The sequence below is a fragment of the Haliotis rubra genome, unplaced genomic scaffold (genome assembly GCF_003918875.1).
Source record: "Haliotis rubra isolate DU_JTF1 unplaced genomic scaffold, ASM391887v1 Scf144, whole genome shotgun sequence".
Lineage (NCBI taxonomy): Eukaryota > Metazoa > Mollusca > Gastropoda > Lepetellida > Haliotidae > Haliotis > Haliotis rubra.
In genome coordinates, this window is record NW_025765381.1 from 102,988 (window position 1) to 119,786 (window position 16,799).

The following is a 16,799-nucleotide window of genomic DNA, read 5'->3' on the forward strand; positions in this document are numbered from 1 at the left end:
ATTTTATTCATACTGCTAAAAAAATAGGGTCGCCACCAGAATTCAAGGGTCGGTCGGGTAATCAGAACAACAAATTTTTGTTTTAGGCCTTAATCCTTGACAAACTACAAGGTAGTTAAAGTGTCATAAAGAATAATAGAATTTAGCCATTTTAAATTGTTTATAAGGACTGATGGACTAAGAGCGTTAGTTTCTATCACTGATATACTATTCAAAGAGTGTGTACTACTGACCACCTTAAAGGTAAAAAGGTAGTCCTCTGTAGGTGATGAAGGTTAGCCCTAATATAGCTGGCCAGTTGGTTCAAATCCCAGATTGTTAACATTTTCCAGGGGAGCATACACACAGTATTCAACACTAATATTTCTCTTAGCTATTTTTATAAATGTGGGGATCGTGGTAGACTAACATCTAGTATCCGAAATGAACATATTTTACAGAAAAAAAACAGTTCCTAAATTATAATCCTAAAATATACTGAAAAGGAGCCCAGAGACTTTCTTCATTTTCTGAAACATGCCACATATTCTAGACTTGCATGCGCTTTCTTGGATATATTTGTTTCAGGGTCTGTATGACAGACTAGGATCATGGGTGTTATCAAGCCTTTCTTTGACTATGTCAAACTTGTCAAACTTTTGTCATTAAACTTATATATCACCATGATGAAGACTAGTTAATGACAAATCTAAATATTTTTCATATTTTGATTAGCCAAGGGGTGTTAAATCATTCTGTAGTGCCTTGGGAAAGGAGGGGAAAAACAGCTCATTTTCATCTTCCAATATTTTATCAACCCAACCTCGTTAATACCATGGCTGTTGATGTGCTGTCGGCAATGTGAAAATTACCTTGATTATATCACATGCTGTTTGAAGATGGTTTTGCCTTTCAGTTGTGGGGCTCATTCATTACCAAGAAAATATTTAGGATAGACTATAAAGATTTATTTGAAATCTTCCGGGCATATTGATTATAATTAAGATCCCTAATTCTAGGAAAAATAATTGTCTCTGAACAAGCCGAAGAATTAAATCAGTCATGAATATGCTGCTAGATTTTAATTTTCTAAATCTGAGAGTGACAAAAACAAGCTGCTATTGCTGTAATCAGTTAATGGTATGGCAATATGGCAATAGTGAAATAAATTCTTGACTTTTTCCAACCTCTGCCTGATCAGATATTTCAGAATGCCTGGTTCATTCCTTATATTTCCAAACATGATGGATGCATTTTCAGCAAACTCTAACTTGTAGTGGCATTTTGATTAAGGTTTTAGAAGACCCCAGAAAATTCATATGCCAGCTTTTATGTAAGGTTAGATAAAATGGAATTGTTTTTATATTGAATGTTAGTCCATCACCTGGTTCAATTCTGCAGCAAGCACTTGAGTCAGTTGAACTGTTCAAAAAGTGAATACTTCCAGCCTTGCCAGAGATACCTTAAAACCTTGCTCATTGTGTTTCCTTTAAATTCCATTGCACGTCTTTCCCTCTCCTTTGACAAGAAATGATACATCTTAGATCACTGTGGCCTTGATTACCTCTGAAGAATAAAGCTTAAGGTTTCACCAGGAAGGAGATTACACTGGAATTGATGCAATTGAGACATAGTTCAGATTATTTTTCTTTTTGACATCATGTGATAATCTCCTAATCTTACTCCCTGTCATGAACATTAAGTGAAAAAATAACATAATAAAAGGAACAGGGACATTTTGGGTGATTGTCAGACAGAAATTGGAAAAAGGTGGTCTTTAAAGTCATTATGGCATCAGTAGGGCACTGTAATTGAAAATGAAAATTGAAAATTGAAAATGTATGTCTCGTTGGTCTCAGGTCAAATGAATTTAGGTAAAAGGTACAAAAAGTATTTTTCTCAGTACATGTTGGCTACTTTTAAACAGACCAATCCATATTACAGTGTTTCATCAATGATGTTTATTGCTGCTTGGATGTAGAAGAGAAAAGAAGAGAAGCATGCTTTCATGGATGTTTTATGCCTTCAGGCATCAAATGTTGTGAGGACTTTGTTGTGAACTTAATTCATTTTACATATATTTTTTTTGTTATGATGCAAACTTTGTTTCATTGCATTTTTCATCATGGGGATACCAGAACAGACTGATCATCAGGACCTGCTGCTTTTTGTCCAGATCAGCCTAGGTCATCAGGACCTGCTGCATGTTGTCTGGATCAGACTACGTCATCAGAACCTACTGCATGTTGTCTGGATCAGACTAGGTCATCAGGACCTGCTGCTTGTCCAGATCAGACTTAAAAGATCATCAGGACCTGCTGCTTGTTGTCTGGATCAGACAAGGTCATCAGGGTCCATTGCTTTTTGTCCGGTTTGGACTAGGTCATTGAGACATTCTGTCTGTTGTTCAGATCAGACCCACATCATCAGAGCCCATTGCTTGTTGTTTTGATCAGAATAGGTCATGAGGTCATGAGGACCTGCTGCATGTTGTCTGGATCAGACTAGGTCATGAGGACCTGCTGCATGTTGTCTGGATCAGACTAGGTCATGAGGACCTGCTGCATGTTGTCTGGATCAGACTAGGTCATGAGGACCTGCTGCATGTTGTTCAGATCAGACTAGGTCATGAGGACCTGCTGCATGTTGTTCAGATCAGACTAGGTCATGAGGACCTGCTGCATGTTGTTCAGATCAGACTAGGTCGTCAAGACCTGCTGCATGTTGTTCAGATCAGACTAGGTCATGAGGACCTGCTGCATGTTGTCTGGATCAGACTAGGTCATGAGGACCTGCTGCATGTTGTCTGGATCAGACTAGGTCATGAGGACCTGCTGCATGTTGTCTGGATCAGACTAGGTCATGAGGACCTGCTGCATGTTGTCTGGATCAGACTAGGTCATGAGGACCTGCTGCATGTTGTCTGGATCAGATTAGGTCATCAGGATCTGCTGCTTGTTGTCCAGATCAGACTTGTCTGGTTTGGACTAGGTCAGTGAGACCCTCTGCTTGTAGACAAAAGAAGATATGGTGGTCAGGATGTGTCACATGGCTGATTGTGAACCTGACGTTAACCATTTGATCATCCCAATCCTTTCCAAACCACTTTGGCATTTAACTTTTGGCCTAGTTCAGCGTGTCTATTGTTAAGATGTTTTAGGATTTAAGGAGCTGTCATCATATGTTATCACTATTAAGACTAATAGATGTTCAGATTGCAGCCCTGCCACCATTATACCACTATAACATTCGTCTTGACATGTTCATGTTAAAATTTAGAAATGCTTTTTTGGACATTATAACATTTTTACAACCATTACAGCATTCTAGAAGAAATTTTGAATTCATTACCACCATTTGATGTGCTTAAAGAAGCCTTAGATTTCAATCACAGAATTTACCACCATATTTCTTAAATGTCAGCTAAAACTAAATGTTTCATTATGGTTATAGAGATAAGGAATCCCAATATCTGATTTTATGTGAACCCAGCAAATCTAATTAGAGCTAATCAGTAATCTTATTTGGTCATTTCAAGCTGACTACTTTTGAAGTCCATGTCTATGCCTGTATAATGAGGCTCATTTGGTGCCATTCATATTGCTCCACTGGGATGATATATTAGTTATAAACCATCCTGTTCATGATGGAGTCATTTTTCCAGTTCAGACTTTTGACTGGAAGATTGTCCATATGTCAAGTAGTCTTCATCTTTGGAAGGATGTTGAAAGTTACGACTAATTTTACTTTGAAATTAGATCTTGTGGTTTATGAGTGATTAGATATCATGGTTAATGATGAGATGTCATACCAGGATGGCGCCAGATCTGATTTAATATGATTTCTTTTCATTGTAAGTCTTGTTTGACCAATTAATGGTATAATTATACTCAGTACCTGTGTAATTTCTGGCTAATGAACTCGTCATAGGATTCAGCAGTCTTATGGTACCAGTTGGCTCATGTAAGTTCACTGTTTTGTGACATACTTAAACCCTATAACTATGTTCATGATTTATGGTTTAATATGTCTAAAGTCAGTGCGATGATGATAAATGATTGTTGGGACATTACCTCGAACCCTGAATGTGACAGACCTAGCTGAAAGTGTATAAATTAAAATGACTTCCCTGTAATGACAGGAAATAACCTTAGAACCATAGGTATGTAAGGTCATAGTTCATGTTGTGTGTGGCTTTTTGTTGATATGATGTTTCAATGTGATGACGGCAACATCCGCTGTATGGATTGTGTGGGAGTGTCCTACTGAGGAGAACAGAGGAACTGGGGAAGAAGGATTGTTTTTATACAACCACATACTGATAAATGTCCAAGGGGAATGTCAAAACCCAAATTAAAAAAACAAACCAAAAACAAAAACAAACCCTTACGTAGAGTATATATGATTTTGGTTGAGAGAGATACGAAACCATGGTAAAAGATGTGATGTAAATGACATTTAGAAATTTACTTTATTTGCTTTATGTAGCTCTACTTGTGTTATAAAATATGAAATTTATTTGTCATTCTTAACCATACTAATGGTAAATCTCTTCCATTCTGTTGACATTCTATAATAATGTAGGTTGAGTACACACCATTACTGTAAGTACAGAAGTTGAGTACACACCATTACTGTAAGTACACAGTTGAGTACACTCCATTACTGTAAGTACAGAAGTTGAGTACACACCATTACTGTAAGTACACAGTTGAGTACACACCATTACTGTCAGTTGATTACACAACATTACTGTAAGTACACAGTTGAGTACACTCCATTACTGTAAGTACACAGTTGATTACACAACATTACTGTAAGTACACAGTAGAGTACACACCATTACTGTAAGTACAGAAGTTGAGTACACACCATTACTGTAAGTACACAGTTGAGTACACTCCATTACTGTAAGTACAGAAGTTGAGTACACACCATTACTGTAAGTACACAGTTGAGTACACACCATTACTGTAAGTACACAGTTGAGTACACATCATTACTGTAAGTACACAGTTGAGTACACAACATTACTGTAAGTACACAGTTGAGTACACTCCATTACTGTAAGTACAGAAGTTGAGTACACACCATTACTGTAAGTACACAGTTGAGTACACTCCATTACTGTAAGTACACAGTTGAGTACACTCCATTGCTGTAAGTTCACAGTTGAGTACACACCATTACTGTAAGTACACAGTTGATTACACAACATTACTGTAAGTACACAGTTGAGTACACTCCATTACTGTAAGTACAGAAGTTGAGTACACACCATTACTGTAAGTTCACAGTTGAGTACACTCCATTACTGTAAGTACACAGTTGATTACACAACATTACTGTAAGTACACAGTTGAGTACACTCCATTACTGTAAGTACACAGTTGATTACACAACATTACTGTAAGTACACAGTTGAGTACACTCCATTACTGTAAGTTCACAGTTGAGTACACTCCATTACTGTAAGTACACAGTTGAGTACACTCCATTACTGTAAGTTCACAGTTGAGTACACACCATTACTGTAAGTACACAGTTGATTACACAACATTACTGTAAATACACCATTACTGTTAGTACACAGTTGAGTACACATCATTACCGAATTACACAGTTGAGTACACACCATTACTGTAAGTACAGAAGTTGAGTACACACCATTACTGTAAGTACACAGTTGAGTACACAACATTACTGTAAATACACCATTACTGTAAGTTTACAGTTGAGTACACAATGATTCATTACCGAATTACACAGTTGAGTATACACCATTACTTTAAGTACACAGTTGATTACACAACATTACTGTAAATACACCATTACTGTAAGTACAGTTGAGTACACACCATTACTGTAAGTACACAGTTAAGTACACACCATTACTGTAAGTTCACAGTTGAATACACACCATTACTGTAAGTTCACAGTTGAGTACACACCATTACTGTAAGTACACAGTTGAGTATACACCATTACTGTAAGTACACAGTAAAGTTCACACCATTACTGTAAGTACACAGTTAAGTTCACACCATTACTGTAAGTACACAGTTGAGTACATACCATTACTGTAAGTTCACAGTTGAGTACACACCATTACTGTAAGTTCACAGTTGAGTACACACCATTACTGTAAGTTCACAGTTGAGTACACACCATTACTGTAAGTACACAGTTGAGTATACACCATTACTGTAAGTACACAGTAAAGTTCACACCATTACATTACCACATTACACAAATAACACAATAATCATTTTAGATTATTGTTAAATTTGATTTGTTACCCTTTCTCTCATTTCATTATTTTGGGTCATCAAAGGCTCCATGTTGAAAGTGGGCGGTGGGGTAGCCTAATGGTTAAAGTGTTGGCTCGTCCCGCCGAAGACCCGGGTTCGAATCCCCACATGGGTACAATGTGTGAAGCCCATTTCTGGTGTCCCCCACCATGATGTTGCAGGAATATTGCTAAAAGCGGCGTAAAACCATACTCAGTCAGTCAGTCAATGTTGAAAGTACCTTGACAAAGAATTAATAAACTCAAGAACTTTATTTGTATCTTATCAGACAACTTTATGACATTGTAATACTGTTTAGCAAGTTAAATACAAACTTGAAGAGTGAAGAACCTGACAGGAGCAATTTGCTCTAATAGTTTCAGTGCTTTCCTTTCATACAAGTTAACACATGCTGCTCAGCTGAATGGATTGTTTGAGTTTACTTTAGCTGTTTGGATGATGTGAATGACTGTTTTAATTTGCCACAATCCTATTGAATGACCTTAAACATCATTATCTCCATGCCAATAAAATCGTCAGTAATGTCTATCCCTTTGTATACAAATCAATCATTATCAATGGACATTGTCCCACTCAGTGGCTCTTACCCAAAATAATGATTTCCCAACTCTTAAGTGTCTTATGAAATATTGATATAATGAAAGTAAGGGACTATAGATTCGTCATCAGCTTGTAGTTAAGCAAGGCAGGGTGACAGATTTAGTGGATGGCTAAAAGGAGAGATACTTGTCTGTCTCTAGGCGCAAATCCTAATGAATACAATTCATCCACATTGTTTGAGAAGCTTCATCAACAGTGTTTCTCAATCAATAACAAATCGATCATAAAATGGCCACTGCTTGAAGGCAACTGACCTGGGGTTATCTGCTCGATTAGTTACAGTTATACCTGCGCTTATGTTTACAGTTAGGCTTAATAGATCCCACACAGCCTGCAGTTGCAGGCAGGATCTTGGTCAGTGTCAGTCTGCTCTGAAACCCAATACCTTCCACATAGATAGTCAGTACTGCTAGGACTTAGTATTATATTATGTTATTCTGTGTCTGAAGTTCTGACATTTTCTTTGGCGAAACTGAGAAAATGTCTGATTTTGACACGTCTGCCTTTGTATAATGTATGATCTTGTATATGTTTCAGAAAAGAAAGTAAATGCATTTACATGTCATTATTCTGTGTCTCACAGTGCACAATTTCAACATGTTTAGAATATCTTCTGTATTGTGTTAATTTTGCTAATTCTTTGTTGTCACAAGTTACATTGGCATCAAGCCAAAGTAGAACATGTTCCTGAAGTTTCTTATCATGCTTATGAAAACCTTACATCATAAAAAGAATGTTTAAGTACTAGTGACTTGACCTAAAGTTATAAGCCAAAAGTAAAACACCTTTTCAGTGCACCTTCGTAAAAATATGCAAGGTTCCATTTTCCAGAAATGTCAGTGTGACAGGCAGTCCTTACAGTACAATGATGATTATTCTGTCAATTCCTGCTGAAATATCACCAAGGAGTAATTCAGTGTTCAGTGTGCATGACATTTAGTATTAGGCATTGGATCATGTTGGAGGGAATGCATGTCCTCTTTCAAACTGGTGTCTCAGTGGTTACTGAGTTTTATTGATTGCAACAGGTTTCCTGTAGAAGCTGAATGATCCAGGAATAAAGGATATTATTGAGTTATCATGGCTGCTGATCATGCTGACTTAATACCTCTCTTCACATAGGCTTTCGTTGTGATCAACAACAAATTGTAATATTCCCATGAAAAAAAATTCACAATTCAGATTTAATCTTCCCATAGGAAGACAGGTAGCACTTAAAGCTGCACTTTTGCCTTGCAGAGTTGCTTCCCTTAGCTGTACAAGGATTGCTTGATGATTATTTTGAATCTTACCAAACTGTGTCACTTTGTGCCTGATAGAGGGGTATTAGGGAAGGCAAGTGGCTAAAGTGTTTGATGTGAATGCTGATCATCATTCAACATCGGGTTATATTCTTGACATTGGCATATTGTGTAAAACGTGTTCTCCGTATCCACTATTAACACAGAAAAAGTGTAAAACCATGCGACTAAGTCTCTCTGAAAAGACCTAATCCACATCTCCCTAATGTCTTCCATCTCTTCTCTCTAGCTGATGCTCTATACAGTTACACTGCATCGTGACATCATATAACATGGAGAATTTTATCTGTATAACATGAATGTGAAATATTTTAAAAATAATTTCCATTACACAACAGGCTTTAGTAAGTACTGTAACTTGTCAAAAGTTGTTTGATATTTTATGGGATGTATTTTGTTTGCCGTATTTTTCATCATTACATCTGTGAAGTGTTCTTTGGAAAGGGAAGAATGTGTCATGTGTTTCAGTTAGCGTGACGTTATACATTGCATGCTCACCTCTGATCAGTAACAGGAGTGTGTATACAGACTTACATGCTGTATGGAGCTTGCTGACAGACAGTTTGAGAGAAAGGTGTTTTTATGTTTTGGGAAAATAGCTGTAACATTTCATGGTATTTGACAGTGTAATACATAGCATGTACAGACATTAGAGAGTTTGTTAGAACTTATTACATACTTATAATGAAAAAACATTTCTGGAAAAATGAGCATAAACCTGTCAAAATGAGGACAGGTGCTTTTTGGTAATCACTCATGGCTGGTAGTGTATAGATACAGTCTATGTAGTTCTTTCTTCAATGACAACAAACAGGTCCAGGGAACAATAAATTTTCAGCAAAACCTGGAACCAAAAGCTTTTGGTCATAATTTTCTGGTCCAAATTATTCCTTTTTCTGTGCTTGTCAATAAATACATTTGGCTTTGAATATTTATGATGATTGAGATACAAACCAATGTTGTCACATGTTTATGTGTGAAACACCCAAGTCTGCTTTTGTATAAATCACTTTGGCTTTGGCTTATTTAAGTCTCATAGATAACATATTTAGGCCTTGTATAGCATGCATAGCACTGATGTTCTTTGTTCACATGGTTAATCAGAATGTTTGATAAATCCCTCAACCATGCATCACATTCTGGTTAATGAAAAATGATAAAAAAATCAATGTAGCAAAATAAACATAGCCTAATGTCCATTTATCATTTTTGCATTTTTTAAACAGGTAATTATAAAGAGCTTTGAGCTCTCTCAGCCCTTGCTATTAAAAGTGTGTTTTAAGAAATTGGGGAAAAGATTACCATTTCTCAGTCATTTGTCAAATATTTAGAAATATCTGACAGATTCATTGTTACTCTGATTTTCTATGTGACACTGTCAAACTTGCCAGATCAATAACTTGAGCATGTTTGGGGGGTTTAAGCGTAATCTGAATTCCCAAATAGCTTTGGCATCACAAGAAATCGTTTGTATTGATAGGAAATCGCAGAATTACTGCTCCTGGCCATCCTGAAATATGGATTGAATAGATTTGCATGTGATGGAGATGGGGGGCTGTGTAGTGGAAATGAAGTGGCCCCCAAATTAACCCTTTATATGTGAGGGGCCAGGTGGCAATGATATCACTTGTAGTCATGGACTGCCACATGTAGGGCTTTTAGAGTGTTCTGACAAATGGTCTATTTATTGGCCATTTGTTGGGCTTCTGCAAGTTTTTCAGTTTCTGTTTAACAGTGGTGTATAAATGGGATTATAATTTGTTCATGTTTTAAAGATATTCCTTGCAGTCATGGTGAAAGAATATTTATCATGTGTTAAAAATAACTCTCCACTCCTGTTTAGACATCCATACTGAGTAGACGAGTTTTGAAAATGCATGCTAATTGCATGCTAATTATCCTGTTGAAGAAATTTTGTGTTAAAGCATATTTGTAATGTTAAGTTTGAATGTTCTATAGTTCACCAAATAGTATTGTTAAATAGCCCATGTTTAAATGCGCTATCTGGGTTAAGGATTTATTGGTCATGGTTTGTGACATGAATTGTCAAGTGCTTCTTTGATGTGTTGTTTGTAATGTTATCAATCTCAAAGAATAAATTTTGAGTGTTTTCTTTCGAGACAACTGTTAAATGTAAAACATTGAAACTTAACACTAAGAATGTTAGACAGCTTGATAAGAATGCTGTTTTATGACCTGCTAATGTGAGTATGTTGGATTCTGATCAGCCCTCCAAACCCCATTTACTGTACTCAAACACCTTTCTGGACACACCTCAGACTTTGGGGGATATTCAGTCACTAAAGATTAAAATGACATGTAAGAAGACGTCATTGTTAGAAGTCTACAAAAGCGTGCGATTTTCTAATAGAGTTGATTAAATAAGTGTACTTTCGTCTCTGCTTGTCTTCTTAGTTGGTGGAAGGAATAGGTGTCTGGTGGGGAGTTAATGGAATTACCATGCGGTAGACGTAGACACCAGCTGTAGCCAATAATTACATCTCAATGTGACGGTTTGACACCCGCACAGCTGGACTACACACCGTTTACACAGGCCATGGTGGCAACATGCACACTTTGTTCAAATTACAGAAAATATTTTTGTAAGAGTGAACATAATAGTCACGCTTGATTGATCAATATGATGGACCCAACAGTCCATTGTGTGGGGTTTGAATTTCATCTCAAGGAATAAAATATGCTTGTGAATGGACTGAGAAACATGGGATCAGACATTCATTTCCAGAAGTATGTGTAAAGACTCACTACAAAATATAAATACATTTAAAAAGAGATTTAGCTTGAGCATGTCAAGCTGATGAGTCAAGGAAATAAATATTGATTTATATGTCAACAGCTGTTTCACTTTTTTTAAGCATGTTGAAGATCTTTGGATACGTTGGTTATGGAGTTTGTTTCTGGAAAATATTTAATTTATAATACTTATGATTGCAGTATCATTAGAATATGGAAATGATAAGTTTCAAAACTTTCATAAATTGTGATGCCACTTGACAGTCATGATTGTTGTCATCAATTTTGTGTGACAAAGATACCACATGAATTTTTCTAGCATTTAGAGTAAAATAAAATAAAAAATGAAATTTGTTATTTTTGGTCATTTTGGTGATGATTCATTTACCATTGACTCTGGTGTATTAGTTAAGGATCCCAGCAGTAAAATGACCCATTGTTATATGCTACTGATGTCTGTACTGTTCTAGATCTTCTGATATGACAGATGGTATATATGTCATAACATCATGTCATTGTCATATTGACGTAGCCTTAACCAGAGGACACCACTGTGGCCTATTTCTTAAAGCAGTTACAGTCAATATAAATACTTTCTCAAAATTATTTTCTCTTTTATTATTTTTATCATTATAATAGTGAAAACCTCTGATACAAACGTTTTACAAACATTTTCTTTCCGTTTCTCTGATTGTCAAGTCTCAAGCTTGTTAGTTTTAACTGAATCACATCCAGTGTAAATATGTTTGCGAATTTGATAGGCTGGCATAGAAAGGCAACCATGGTAAATATGGTTAATGCTTCAGGAAAAAGAGATAACAAATATGCTGACTTGTAAATAGTGTTACTGTTTGTCCTGTGTGTCAATGTTGTGTATCCAACATGTTGTGGCCTGCCTCTTAATGTCAGTGTTTTGTTTTGCAGAGGAATACCCGCCCCAGCAGATCACAGAACAGCCAGCCTCCGGTGACCCAAAGCCTGAGAATGTGATCAAACGGCTGACCTGCCAGGCCTCAAGCTACCCGACCCCAGTCTACAGCTGGCTGAAGGATGGCACCTTCTTGCTCCGAAACACGTCACAGAATGTCTATGAGATACCCAACCTACAGCGCAGTGATGCCGGAGAATACCGATGTCTGGCTGGAAACAAGTTGGGAGCCTTCCTCAGTCAACCAGCCCATGTTGTGGTGGCTTGTATGTATTGGTTTCTTATGATTGTGGTATGGTGGTTAAGATGTTTGCTTGACCTGGGTTTGATTCATGTATGTACATTGTATGAAGCCATTCTCTGTGTCCCTATCATGATGTGTCTGGTACTGTAAAATAAAACCCATTACCTCACTTGTGCTAGTATACAGTGTATTGAATTATGTGATGAAGGGATAGGTAATTCATCAATGGTGCTATGACAATATTGGAAGTTTCTTGACTATTTTTGCATGACTGGCATTGTTTGGTTTCTTTCAGACATGGAAATGTTCCAATCGGGAGACACCCAGACAATAGAAGTCCAAGAGGGTCGGGCCGTTATCCTGAACCTGCCCCCTCTCGACAGTGTGCCCGACCCAGACATCGACTGGAAGCAGAACAACTCCACCCTGTCTGCTGAGTCCATCTATCATCATGTGACTCTACAGAAGAACCTGGCCTTGTTGTCCAACTCCATATCTGATTCAGGAAGACAGTTCCAAGCACGGGCTGTCAATGGCTTCAGTGGTGCTGGCGGTCAAAGCCAGAGCCATATATTTGTGATCACTGTTGTTGGTGAGTGTTGAACAAGTACCTTCAGAGCAAACAGTCATAACATTTACCAGATATGACAAAGTTGTGATCCATTCTGTGGTGTGTACTGAAATTGAATTTGTCCACCGGCTACATGTTCAGCTGCAGTTTGATAAGCCCAGTTTGTATGTTGTGGATGTGTGTTATTGATAACAAATAATGACGACTCATCATAACTGTCAGGTCATTGTGACCTACATTCATTGCTGTTCTTAGGCTTTATGAAAGATTTCAAAGTTTACATAACCACCATATGGCCATTATAAATTATTATCTATAAATGTTTAGTAGTTAGATAAGTGAAACTTGCTCAAGTCTCAAATGGCATGCCTTAGCGCATGTTACTAATAAGGTCAAGGACAAGTGGAGTTTTACAAGATCAGATGTATGCTCAATATGTTGATAATGTCACATGGATTATTCTGATTTTGCATGTGAGGCCATCATATATTATTCATTCAGTTCATACTTTACCAACATAACATCTTTTCACTGTCTTGTGGTATGTAGAGACAGTGACTTCTTCCATTCATCAATGAATGTACCCTGCCTGAGGGTGTTACTAAACAGTCCTACTTCATGTGAATCATGTCAATGGTCAGTAGAGTAGACATTTGTCATGAACATTTGGTGTAATTTGTAATAAAAATGAGAAGCTACCTTCTTCACATGTTTTGTTTAGTGAAAATTGGATTTAACATAAAATAATTGTTGACAAACTTGCAATTTATGCACCTAATATTGATCCTCCTGATGGAAGGATATTAGCTGTGTTTTAGAAAACATTAATGTGTACATATTCTTACAACTGACCCTGAAATGTACATTTTATAGCAAGAAATGGCTGTGTCTTTTCACAGTAAAGAAATTCATCTACTCAGAAATGTTCAACATTGTTAAGCTGTCATTTTAAAATTCATAGGGTCTTTATCCATTCCTGAACTGTCATGCAATTTCAGAATAAGATGAATGAGAAAAAGTGAAAAAAAATTGCTTGTCTTTCAGAACATGGCAACCGATCAGCTCACCTTCTCCCAGAAATGATATCTCCGCCAGTGGATGCTGTGGCTAATGAAGGGGACTCCGATGTCAAAGTGGAGTGTGTCATCAATGCTCGGTGCGTTTACTAAGTTGTTGCATAATCTCTAAGGTCGTTGTGTAGAGAGCCTAGAGTCCATTTATAGCGTGTGATACTTCGTGAAATGTGTACAATATTTTGTAATATTTTTACTGCACTTGTGAAAAATCTCATATAGTTGAAAAACTGATGGTGTGGTGTAAGCAAGCACCCACTGTGTTCATGGTTACACTGGGACATGGTGTGTGTTTAGGGTTACAAGGGGACATGGTGTGTGTTTAGGGTTACAAGGGGACATGATTTGTATTTAGGGTTACAAGGGGACATGATTTGTATTTAGGGTTACAAGGGGACATGGTGTGTATTTAGGGTTACAAGGGGACATGATGTGTATTTAGGGTTACAAGGGGACATGATGTGTATTTAGGGTTACAAGGGGACATGGTTTGTATTTAGGGTTACAAGGGGACATGGTGTGTATTTAGGGTTACAAGGGGACATGGTTTGTATTTAGGGTTACAAGGGGACATGGTTTGTATTTAGGGTTACAAGGGGACATGGTGTGTATTTAGGGTTACAAGGGGACATGGTTTGTATTTAGGGTTACAAGGGGACATGATTTGTATTTAGGGTTACAAGGGGACATGGTGTATATTTAGGGTTACAAGGGGACATGGTTTGTATTTAGGGTTACAAGGGGACATGGTGTGTATTTAGGGTTACAAGGGGACATGATTTGTATTTAGGGTTACAAGGGGACATGGTTTGTATTTAGGGTTACAAGGGGACATGGTGTGTATTTAGGGTTACAAGGGGACATGTGTATTTAGGGTTACAAGGGGACATGGTGTATATTTAGGGTTACAAGGGGACATGGTATGTATTTAGGGTTACAAGGGGACACAGTGTGTATTTAGGGTTACAAGGGGACATGGTGTGTATTTAGGGTTACAAGGGGACATGGTGTGTATTTAGGGTTACAAAGGGACATGGTGTGTATTTAGGGTTACAAAGGGACATGGTTTGTATTTAGAGTTACAAGGGGACATGGTGTGTATTTAGGGTTACAAGGGGACATGGTGTGTATTTAGGGTTACAAAGGGACATGGTTTGGATTTAGGGTTACAAGGAGACATTGTGTATATTTAGGGTTACAAGGGGACATGGTGTGTATTTAGGGTTACAAGGGGACACGGTGTGTATTTAGGGATACAAGGGGACATGGTGTGTATTTAGGGTTACAAGGGGACATGATTTGTATTTAGGGTTACAAGGGGACATGGTTTGTATTTAGGGTTACAAGGGGACATGGTGTGTATTTAGGGTTACAAAGGGGACATGGTTTGTATTTAGGGTTACAAGGGACATGGTTTGTATTTAGGGATACAAAGGGGACATGATTTGTATTTAGGGTTACAAAGGGGACATGGTTTGTATTTAGGGTTACAAAGGGACATGGTGTGTATTTAGGGTTACAAAGGGTGTGTATGGGTTACAAAGTGGTGTGTATTTAGGGATACAAAGGGGACATGGTGTGTATTTAGGGATACAAGGGGACATGATTCGTATTTAGGGTTACAAGGGGGACATGGTGTGTATTTAGGGTTACAAGGGGACACAGTGTGTATTTAGGGTTACAAGGGGACATGGTTTGTATTTAGGGTTACAAGGGGACATGGTTTGTATTTAGGGTTACAAGGGGACATGGTGTGTATTTAGGGTTACAAGGGGACATGTGTATTTAGGGTTACAAGGGGACATGGTGTATATTTAGGGTTACAAGGGGACATGGTATGTATTTAGGGTTACAAGGGGACACAGTGTGTATTTAGGGTTACAAGGGGACATGGTGTGTATTTAGGGTTACAAGGGGACATGGTGTGTATTTAGGGTTACAAAGGGACATGGTGTGTATTTAGGGTTACAAAGGGACATGGTTTGTATTTAGAGTTACAAGGGGACATGGTGTGTATTTAGGGTTACAAGGGGACATGGTGTGTATTCAGGGTTACAAGGGGACATGATGTGTATTCAGGGTTACAAGGGGACATGGTTTGTATTTAGGGTTACAAGGGGACATGGTGTGTATTTAGGGTTACAAGGGGACATGGTGTGTATTTAGGGTTACAAGGGGACATGATTTGTATTTAGAGTTACAAGAGGACATGGTGTATATTTAGGGTTACAAGGGGACATGGTTTGTATTTAGGGTTACAAGGGGACATGGTGTGTATTTAGGGTTACAAGGGGACATGTGTATTTAGGGTTACAAGGGGACATGGTGTATATTTAGGGTTACAAGGGGACATGGTATGTATTTAGGGTTACAAGGGGACACAGTGTGTATTTAGGGTTACAAGGGGACATGGTGTGTATTTAGGGTTACAAGGGGACATGGTGTGTATTTAGGGTTACAAGGGGACATGGTGTGTATTTAGGGTTACAAAGGGACATGGTGTGTATTTAGGGTTACAAAGGGACATGGTTTGTATTTAGAGTTACAAAGGGGACATGGTGTGTATTTAGGGTTACAAGGGGACATGGTGTGTATTTAGGGTTACAAAGGGGACATGGTTTGTATTTAGGGTTACAAGGGGACATGGTTTGTATTTAGGGTTACAAGGGGACATGGTTTGTATTTAGGGTTACAAGGGGACACAGTGTGTATTTAGGGTTACAAGGGGACATGGTGTGTATTTAGGGTTACAAGGGGACATGGTGTGTATTTAGGGTTACAAGGGGACATGGTGTGTATTTAGGGTTACAAAGGGACATGGTTTGGATTTAGGGTTACAAGGAGACATTGTGTATATTTAGGGTTACAAGGGGACATGGTGTGTATTTAGGGTTACAAGGGGACACGGTGTGTATTTAGGGATACAAGGGGACATGGTGTGTATTTAGGGTTACAAGGGGACATGATTTGTATTTAGGGTTACAAGGGGACATGGTTTGTATTTAGGGTTACAAGGGGACATGGTGTGTATTTAGGGT

The 16,799-nt window shown here is 37.9% G+C and overlaps 1 protein-coding gene across 1 annotated transcript in view; it reads left to right on the forward strand.

Annotated features, from left to right (window-relative positions):
- LOC124269320 (protein sidekick-2-like) overlaps positions 1–16,799 on the forward strand; it is a 75,659-nt gene that overhangs the window by 10,124 nt on the left and 48,736 nt on the right. The window contains 3 exon segments of the mRNA XM_046704332.1: positions 11,870–12,139; positions 12,413–12,709; positions 13,733–13,844. Of these exon segments, the coding sequence (XP_046560288.1) occupies positions 11,870–12,139; positions 12,413–12,709; positions 13,733–13,844 (679 nt within the window).